Source organism: Xiphophorus couchianus, chromosome 1 (assembly GCF_001444195.1).
Source record: "Xiphophorus couchianus chromosome 1, X_couchianus-1.0, whole genome shotgun sequence".
Lineage (NCBI taxonomy): Eukaryota > Metazoa > Chordata > Actinopteri > Cyprinodontiformes > Poeciliidae > Xiphophorus > Xiphophorus couchianus.
This window is the reverse complement of record NC_040228.1, coordinates 24,383,564-24,393,974: the sequence shown is the minus strand read 5'-3', so window position 1 is coordinate 24,393,974 and position 10,411 is coordinate 24,383,564. Positions and strand designations below refer to the sequence as shown.

The 10,411-nt window shown below is 37.6% G+C and overlaps 1 protein-coding gene across 4 annotated transcripts in view; it reads left to right on the top strand.

Annotated features, from left to right (window-relative positions):
- Window positions 1-513: 513 nt before the first annotated feature.
- Window positions 514-10,411, top strand: part of kdm5c (lysine demethylase 5C) — a 32,034-nt gene continuing 22,136 nt past the window's right edge. For 2 of the 4 annotated variants that reach the window (XM_028015997.1, XM_028015977.1), the window contains exons 1-6: window positions 514-845; window positions 2,571-2,718; window positions 3,318-3,395; window positions 3,593-3,715; window positions 3,802-3,972; window positions 4,110-4,244. In XM_028015997.1, the coding sequence (XP_027871798.1) occupies window positions 2,575-2,718; window positions 3,318-3,395; window positions 3,593-3,715; window positions 3,802-3,972; window positions 4,110-4,244 (651 nt within the window). In that variant the 5' untranslated portion in view covers window positions 514-845; window positions 2,571-2,574. Of the gene's footprint in view, window positions 846-886; window positions 1,249-2,387; window positions 2,416-2,570; window positions 2,719-3,317; window positions 3,396-3,592; window positions 3,716-3,801; window positions 3,973-4,109; window positions 4,245-10,411 lie in introns of those variants that run through there. The other 2 variants (XM_028015986.1, XM_028015992.1) reach the window with 2 other exon arrangements.

The window sequence follows — 10,411 nt, the reverse complement described above, 5'->3', positions numbered from 1 at the left end:
CTTTACAATTGGGAAAGAAGTACTGGTTCCATTGGCAAACAGTTTTTCCTTGCTATAAGTGAAATAATAGTACTTTCTCATCAATATTAATGATTTATTTACTTAAAACAAGCTCCTAATTTTTGCAGAAATGTCACTTGTAAAGTTAGTGTTGTCTTATTTCAGGTGTGTTACGATATTCACACTAGAAACTAGATCAAAAATATTATACTTGGTAAATTTGGTGGGTATTTTTCAGTGTAAACCTTACCTCACTAAATCTGTAAAAGTATTGAAAGAGGTGAGCATTTCCTTTTATGATATAACACGGGCTGTTTGAAATATTTCTACTGCTATTTGTAAATACATGTGTATGATGTGATGTCGATATCTTAATTTCCGCAAAAAGACATAAAATAATTTTGACCTACTTCCTCACACAACAGTGTCATTGTGATTGCATGGCATGTTTGCGTACGTGCGCACTACTTTCAGGAAGAAAACGTGAGAGGCGGCGTGTGCATATTTGAGGTTGTACTTCGGTCATGAGAAAAAGCTAAGATGGCGTCTCGTTAAGATGCACAGGATGGCCTGAAGAGAGTGATGATGTTGATCGGGAAATGATTTATCACGACAGTAATTGAGAAAGTTTGAGATTCTCGTTTAGTATTAAACGAACATCAGCCACTCATACATTAAGCCCGTGCGGTTGGCAGAGCGGTGTGTATGGAGAACCGAAGCTGAAAACGGGTCAACTTTGCTAGCCAACAGAACAGGACCGAGCACAGCTGGTTAGCTAACCACCAACAGAGGAAGGAGTGCGGCCACAGTCTTTATCATACCCCGGGACATCGAGGTGTCTTCGGGTCAGTCACAAGAATTCAGCTAGACACTTGTACTATAACGGACTGGATATATAACTGGATTTTTGTTAATGAAAAATACTTTATAGTCGACATTACCAGCGCTGTGTAGTCATGGGTTAGCAGGTCTGCGGTTACATTGTTGACTCCTTCAAGCCACCCAGTTAACGTTAGCAAACGGATGCTAGTTATCTCCACCAGTGGGAGGCAGTGGGACGGTGCTGCTAGGAAAATTTGGAGGCCTTGATGCTAACCCAAGCTGTTAGTGGTGTTATGGCCTCTCGTTGCTGGATAATGGACGTTAACTCGGGTCATTGTCATCAGTAGGAGCAGATGAGTGACGGATAATTTAGCTTCACGGCTTTTGTTTTTTAATACTAACCGTGTTTAACGGCTGTCGCTAAAGGTAAGCTTAGTGTTTTACGTCAGTTCTCACAAGAACTTGCTAACACTGTCAGCTAATGAGATAAAATAACGAAGCTGGTTTGTATCGACATTAAAGTGGAGCTATGAGTAATTTTTGGCTTAATATTGATGTTTTAGGATAGAATTGTAAACCAAGCCCTGCCCACTTATAAGTGGAGATGCCTTTCTGGCCTTTTAATGCATCAGGGTTCATTGACTCAACGCCATTGTTTGTCTGAAGGCCCGTGAAAAATATAATTGACTCTCATTGAAATACTAACATCAAATTGAGTTTATTTTAAGATTATTTTTCATGAATATTCCCGAAATGGATCCAAACCTGCTTCCAAACTCGGTCTGATTGTTGCTGTCTTCTCACATTAATCAACAAATGTTATCATCTGCTAAACATTTGCCTTTTTTTTTTTTGCTTTTGGTTGTGGAGTAAAACTGATAAAGTTTAAGGTTTTGTTTACAGCGTACCTTCATGTTTGGTGATTGGTAGCACTCATTTGTCTTCTGTTTGGATTTGCTGAAGTAGGCCTAAGGATTGCTGTGATCACTCTTCCCTATTTTGTCTAAAAGAAATAAAGCAAAAATTATGGTTGGTTAGTAAATATAACCACCTTCAGACAGCTAAATATAGCCAGAATTAGATGGGACGTATGTAAATATATAAACATGAAAAATGGTTGGTAGATGTTTCCATGTGTTAAGTAGATAAGAAACACCACTGTTACGCAAATTATTGCTGTCAGCTCAGGTAACTGTTGTTATGCTGTTAGGTAATGTTTGAAATTGGACTAAAAAGGTGTAACTTGAGTCCTTACTGGCCCCTCATGTGCTGGGGTTTGTTTTGTTGTATCTGATGTTGGGGGAGGGGATTTCCTGGACAATAAATTGCATCCTGGGGTTTTTCCATCAATAGAGAAGCAAAGATTATAGAAACTACTGTCCTGTGAAAATAATTGAATTGGAAAATGTGATATATTTGAAGGAACCATCAAACTAGTAGTAAAATGAGGAAGTAGTGATTTTGAAAGACTAAGCATGTTAGGTATTGTTTGAATAAACTAATTGAAGTTTGAAATTTTAATTTTATTATATCCTTTATTCAAATTTTTTTTGTTTTCCTGTCAGTGGAAGGATTTGTTGTAATATCCGTCAGGTAATGAAAACATGTTTTGGCTGCTCAGAAATGTAAAATTTTGGCTACAAATAGCTGCACAGATTCAACAAACAGAAATATTGATGATATTATACCCACTTGTTTGTGTGTAAAGTTGTTTAACTAGTTTTTTTTTGTGCTTTTCCTGTTGTCAGGGAAATGGAAGTGGAAGAGTTCATCCCCCCTCCGGAGTGTCCCGTTTTTGAGCCGTCATGGGAGGAGTTCCAGGATCCCCTGGGCTACATCGCCAAGATACGTCCAATCGCAGAGAAGTCTGGAATCTGCAAAATCCGACCTCCGCCGGTAACTACCTGCTTTTGTCTAATTTACGTTGCAGAAACTGGATGTTTTGCATTTTGTCGCCTTTAAAAAGTGTTAAAAGAACTCTGCCCTTCCCTTCAACATGTCTCATCTTGATGAGACATGTTGGAGAGAACCATGAGCTCATCATCTGGGCTTTCTCTCATTGCTTAAAGAGATATTAATCACTTTGCATGTAAATGAAGAAAAAGAAATCTCTGACTTATTCTTTTTTTCATTATTGTGGCATTTAGTAAATAGTTTGAATGATCAAAATCTTTTCTGACTTAAAACAAGAGACGTTTGGTCGGATGTAACTTCAGACAGCTTGGAAAAAAAGGCTTATGTCTTTTTTTTTTATTTGGTGTATGTAACTATTTGTTAATTTATGAATATTCACAGGGGAGATCTGATATTTTTTAGCAATTGCCTAGAAATTTGTAATTAGTCTATAGTAAGATGTGATTTTTCTCTAGATAAGTGTTTCTTATTCAATAACATTAGCTGGAAAGCCACATCTAAACAAGAATTAAGCTCAATCTAAGCACAACTTTCCAGGATAATTCACAAGTTAAAGTATGAATTTCTTTGCTCTCACTCAGGACTGGCAGCCTCCGTTTTCAGTGGAGTTGGAAAACTTTCACTTTACCCCTCGCATCCAAAGGTTAAACGAATTGGAGGTAAGGCTCGTCCTCACTCTAAACTTTGTCCTCCAATAAAACTTGCTACATTTTCCAGACGCATTTTGAAGCAGATGGTTGTTATTGTGTCTCAATTTAATTTCATGCAGCACTAAATGTTCTGCAGCTGTGCATCATGCTGCATCTGTTTAGCCGGTATCGTGACGTTATTTGGGACCGTTGTGTTCTCATTTTAGGCTGAGACCAGAGTGAAGCTCAACTATTTGGACCGCATTGCCAGATTTTGGGAAATTCAAGGTTCTTCTTTAAAAATCCCACATATCGAAAGGCGCATTCTGGATCTGTACAGTTTGTCAAAGGTGAGTAAATCAACATTCGCTGAGGAATGTCAGCTGTTTGTTTATTTGAGAGGATTTAAACAGTGTATTTTTAAATTTTTCCTCAGATTGTGGCGGATGAAGGAGGCTTTGAGCTGATCTGTAAGGAACGACGATGGGCTCGTATAGCGCAGCGGCTCGGCTACCCTCCAGGGAAGAACATCGGGTCTTTGCTGCGCTCACATTATGAAAGGATTGTCTATCCATTCGAAATGTTCCAGTCTGGCGCCAGCCTGACGGTATTACTCCACTCTTAAGTTGTATTTTGCCAATTTTCTAAATTAAATTGCAATAAATAAAAAATTTAAAGAGGCAGGTTATTGTGTTAATAATCTCCATTTTGAACTAAGACTGTTATTTTTTGTTTGATTTGAAGCATTGCAAGCCAAAGCACTATGATGGAGAAGATGTGGATAAGGAGTACAAGCCTCACTCCATCCCGCTGCGACAGTCTGTGCCGCCGTCTAAAATGAACAGCTACGGACGCAGAGCAAACCGGTGCCAGCCTGACGTGAGTCACCTGCTGCTGCTTGTTTTTTATACCTACATACCTCTGGTACCAGTAATGCTTTGTGGAAAACTATTTTTGATGCACACTATCCAACTGCACCTTTCTTCTTATTGATTGATTGTTTTAATATGAGGGAAATTAGAAAATCATGTAGTTTACCAGCGATGATCCATCACTCAACACAATTCAAATCCATCTGTTTGCTTTTATTGTCTATGTTTTTCACCTTGCAAGCTACAACTTCAGTTTGTTCATATATTCAACATATATGAACGTTTTACGGACTGTTGAGTCTATAAGAAACTTGTTTTTATGCCATCTAGGAATTTCTTTGTATTTACAGTTCTTGTGCTCAATCGGTAATTGGGTAGTTTTGCCACTTTTGGTTATGACTAAGTAATTTTGAGAAAATGAATGAAGGTTTAATTAGAAAAAAACCTCACCTTTTCAGCCCCTTACAAAACTTTCCAGAGTTTTTTTCTGCCCCTGTTTTCTCACATTAATACCAGAAAGCTTAATAATTATTTTTTTTTTATTTGAGGTCTTGTGATAAACCAAGACTGCTCTATATAACTAGAAAGGTTAAGAAAAAATATACATTTTTATTTTTTACAAATGAAGTTAAATTGTGCGGCATACATTTGTATTCAACTAATTTTACTCTAATGCTTGTATTACAGAAGAGTTTAACTTCCAGAAGCGATATCTCGTTATGACAAGAGAGTTTCTCGTTAAAACGAAATATAAAAATTCCCTCCTGACTTGTTAAAAAGACATGAAGGATCTCGTTGCGACTCTCCTTCTTCCCACCTTTTCCTCTGGACGACATCTAAGAATCCCAAGAGGTGCTGCGTTTTATTGTTTCAATCTTTATTGTTTTTAAAAGAAGATATTTTGGTTCAAACCAGAGATAAGTCTGTTTTTTTAATCTCGTTTAAACACGATATTGTTCCTAAATTTATTTTCAAGCTCTTGCATTCAAACGCTTCTGTACAAAATAAAATTCAGTATGTTGATTTGAAAAGTCACCTTCTCCTATTTGAATAAACATATACTGTAGTTGTTCTGTTGAAAGCCTCAGGTTTTTTATTATTTAGTAAATGTTCGTGAACAATTTGATTAATCAAGCACATGGCACATAAAGTTGTGGAGATATTGTTATAAGCTAAGTTTTTAACAAATTTAGAGACGATGCAAACCTTAAATATACTCCAGAGTAATGTTTGCCACGTAGAAGAAGGCGCTGTACTCAGATGAGACCAAAATAAACCCTTTTTTTAATATACAAAGTACTCTGTGGTGGAAACGACAGGGAAGCTGGATCTGATGAAACGATGGCTGGAGATGAATATTACAGTCCTGCTGGAATCACAGCAAAACGTGGATCTGCAAAGTATTTACTGAGGAGGCTGGGATACAAATGCAAAGCTCTGTTTTTAGACTCTTATCTGTGAAGATGTCACTTCGCTTTTATCTATTATTCATGTTGGTTTGTTACATAAAATTGTAGTAAAATGCATCAGAAATTAATATAAAATTATAAAAATTTGAAAAGGTAGGATGTTAACTTTTTTTTAAAATGTATTTTGAATTTTCAAAGAATACCTAGCTTGTTGCATAATATACATCTCACAAATCTCAAAATAACAAATGAATTTTAAGGAAACACAATACTATAAAACACCAAAACCAGGAAGAAAATAGCTGACATAATCAAAAAGGAGTGAGTAGAAGTATAGCTTATTGGTCAACAAAAATAACTAGAAAATGTGCATTTCCTGCGAAAATGCTGTGTGAATGCTGTATGCTCAATGTTTTTGGTAAAAATGCAAAAGTCCTACCCGAACTGTATTTGAAACACTTCACAACAGTTTATAAGCTAATAAAGTAAAACTCGCTAAAATACTAATGATCACATCTAGGCTAGCACCTGCATGTTGACCTACAGTAACACAACCCATGCACACATGGGAAAAAAAATACATGTAAATCTAAAATTAGCTAAAAAGCTAAAGCTAGCTTAAAAAATAATGCTAGCACCGAGGCTGGCAGCTAGCATGGTGGCTACAAAAACATTCTACATGCAGTATAAATCCCAGAAACAGGAACTCTTTATACCTGCCCATATGATCCCATATATACATACACTCCCTAGTTTCTTTTTTCCACCAGGGTCTGCATATGAAACAGTTAAATCAGTTTCTGGGCAGGAATAAACACCTCGAGTGAGAAACATGCACCCAAGTTAGAACCGTTCAGGTAAAATTTGTGCTGCCAGGTCAAAGTTCAGTCAGCTTCTAGTCGCATCTTCTTGTGAACAACCATCCACATTTGAAGCCAGCGTCATGACTTCAGCTTTTTGCTCCACCCGAGTCGTCATTGTGTTGCATTGGAAGCTGAAGCCTCTCATGCTCGCTGCGCATGACGGCTGCCTGGATCTGCTCTTCATGAACCTCAGCGCCAACCATGCTGTCCACGTGTGCTGCTCAGCTGCAGAGCGTTTTTCAACCGGGATGGCTCACGCTGTGGCAATATGTGGATTCAATTTGAGGAAATCACATGTACCGTATTTTCCGCACTATAAGGCGCACCTAAAAACCTTCAATTTTCTCAAAAGCCGACAGTGCGCCTTATAATCCGGTGCGCCTTATAAATGGACCAATATTGAGCCACAACAGGTCTCGCAACTACGGTAAGCAGCCGCCGACTTCATTTTTCCCCGTGGAAGAAGAAACGGAGGAAAGCAGACGCCGACTTTATTTTCCCCGTAGAGGAAGAAACGGAGAAAAGCAGACGCCAACTTCATTTCCCCCGTAGAAGAAGAAACGGGAAAGCAGACGCCAACTTCATTTCCCCCGTAGAAGAAGAAACGGGAAAGCAGACGCCGATGCAGCCAGCAGTGCAAGCTGGGTTTTGTGTAAAGACCCCAAAATGGCTCCTATTAAGAGACACGCTTACAACGCAGAGTTTAAGCTCAAGGCGATCAGTCACACAGTAGAACACGGGAATGGGCTCTTTGCACCTGCCGCACTGACGTCGCAACCGCAAGCGCAAATGCGGCTCTCTTTTTTCGCTTTGAGTTACCATGACAGCTAGAAAAGACAAAGTCTTATTTCAGACGCAAATAAAACAATACTATGAACATTGCTGTCTTCCTAATATAATGGGCTTTTAAGTTTTCATGGATTTCCAAACGATCCTGAATTAAGAAGACGGTGGCTTGTAAATATTCGTGCTACCAGTTAAAGCTAATGCAGCACAGCAAAGTTTACAGCCTTCACTTCACTCCTGATCAACTTCTTCAGCCTAAATCAGAAGGTAAAGGAGCTTTCTGTGTTATTTCCATGGAATCACTTCTGTATTCAGCCTGAATGATCGAGTTTATGGGAACGAGAGAGCAGACCAGAGCCAGACAGCCGAGCTACTGATCCACCTGTACAAACCGCTGTAAACACCGTCCTGCTTCACAAGAAGCATGCAAAACTAATAAAGCGAAGTAACACGGAAACCTTAAGGAACACGGCCATATTTTTCTAAAAGCAACAACTCTTAACCTGAACAGTCAGCTGAACTAGAACTCCGACACCAGAGCTAATGTTAAGCTATGGGCTCGTTGTGCTTCAGAAGCAAAAAGCCTGAACCGTAAATTCCCCGTTACTTGGTCTCTGACACTAACGACAATAAACCACGTAATATACTTGAACATAAGGTAAAAACATTGTCCGTTAATGAATTATGAAAAATGTTTAGATACTTAAATAGCACATTTTTACAAGAAAAATGTCCGGCATAAGCTAAAGCTAATGTTAGCCACAAAGTTTAAAGAAAGTAAAACTCACCTTCGTATCTGTGTATAACGAGGCGAACATCTTAAAACCTTTCTCCAGCTTATTGTCGGGGCTTCGGCTTGATGTACATCATTAAGCTGAGGTGCAAAGAGCCTATAGAGCAGCAGAGAGAGAATTTAACATGAACAATCAATGGTGCGGAAGTGGAGGAAGCAACAGCTGTTCATTTTGGGAATGAACGGAGTTTTCAGAACGCTGGTTTGTAATCTATTAATAAAGTTTGACTGACCTATCTGACTATTTTGTCGACATTCCCTTTATCGCAGTTCCATCTAATGGATGCATAACGTAACCCCAGCCTCTACTGTAGCGTCTATTCTATGCGCCTTATAATGCGGTGCGCCTTATATATGAAAAAAGTTTTAAAATAGGCCATTCATTGAAGGTGCGCCTTATAATGCGGTGTGCCTTATAGTGCGGAAAATACGGTACACATTTTTTTTTTTTTTTTATGAATAACCTGTTCACTGCAAGGCAATCATTTCAAAGGTCTGTGTTCTCAAGAAGGCCTGTCGTGATTGTAGATTTTGCTGGACGATAAATTGTCCCAGAAATTATTGCTCTAAACAGTAATATTGTTGTTTTTAGACCATTAACAGGGTTAGGGATGCACAATATATTTGCAATCTCGTTATCTGCCGATATTAGTAATTTTTTTAACATATCTGTAAAAAAAACAAACCGCTGGGCCGATACGAACAATCAATTTTTATTTTATCTGTTTCTAGTTGGGTTTTTTCTAAAGGTGTCAAAACAGTACAGAAAAATACATAATACTGATAAACATCTGTTATCGCCATAACAGCAATATTAATATCGGATATTGATATTGGCCCAAATTTTCATATCGGTGCATTCCTAAGTTACGTAATGGTAATGGCATTATAAACAGCATTAATAAACGTTAAATTCTTATGAACAATTAACATTTGGGGAACTGGCAGACATTTAAATATGCAAAATAAATTAATAAAAACAGAAACAACCAATAAAATGGGAACTGAAGTTTCTGTAAACAAAAATGTCCTTCAAACAAAATAGATAGTTGAGACTGAAGAATTTTATCATCCAGTTTTTTGTAGAAAAAGAGAAAAATGATAAGTCATTAAAATGGAAACTATTGAGTTTAACTTAATTTATCATGTGATTAATTGATTTACTGCTTATTGTAACAGGCCTGTTCTTAAGTTAAAAGGAAAAAAACCATTAAATGAATGATTGTTGCTGTTAATCTGCTCCCTACTCGGTCAGAAGTGGAATTAGGAGTGGACCAAAAATCAAATTCTGATCAGAAAAATCTTAGTCGACTCAGAAAATGTTGTAAGCCTACCATCTTTTAAACGTTCTTTTTCTTTTCTCACATTTTCTTCTGGAATCCAGACAGAAACGCACTATAGGTATAGTGGGGTTTTTTCCCCCACACTCTTTATCTTTCTGGTCTTCCAGGAAACATTTGGGATCTATTTTAGTGTTTCCCCTTTTCTACAGCTTTTAAAAATTAGACTGTTTTAAAGTGTTTCTTTATATCTGACAGGTTGAGTAACTTTGGTGATTAAAACTGATTTTCCAATACAATATCAGAGCACCATAAGACTGAACACTGCACTTGCTCTTTAGTTTTTATGAACTGTAAAGCCTGATGTTTGATCATCAGTCAAATGAGTAAACTCTGCGGTCTTATTATGAACGTCAGGTGTGTTTTCTGTGTTTGACGTGAGCTGCGACTATAAATGAGTTTTTTCCAGCGAACTGAATGGCGTCAGACGAATGTTTGTGTCCAGAAAACGATTCGGTGCACTCAGAGCGGATTCCAGCTTGCTTGCTTCCCATCCTGCTGCTTTGCTTAATTCTGCCGTTATTGCTTTGTGCTTCTGGGGTATTTTGTTTTCTGCTCACATTCTTATGCTTTTCTTTGATGCTTTCTCATCCAAATATACAAAAAGGTAGTTATTTTTACAAGCTGCGTGATGTGAAAATGTGTTTTACTCTCTTGTTTCTATTGCACACACAGCTTCTGGATCAGGCTACATCTGGTTATAACATTCCTATTTTTACATGCATATTTATGTTTCTCCATTTACATTTTTCTCCTTTTTGTTGGTAAATTTTGCAAACTGAATTAAAAGCGATATATGTAGGACAGTGTGTGAGGATGACCATATCCCAAAAATCATGTAATGTTCATTCAGTTAATGGGTTATTCTCTAGTAAAATATCACTGCACCTGTTTGAGTTTGAACATAATATCCAGATATTCTGCTTTCAGTTGTCTGCAGCCTTTTTGTTTTACTAAAGCAACCAAAAATTAGACTGACTTGT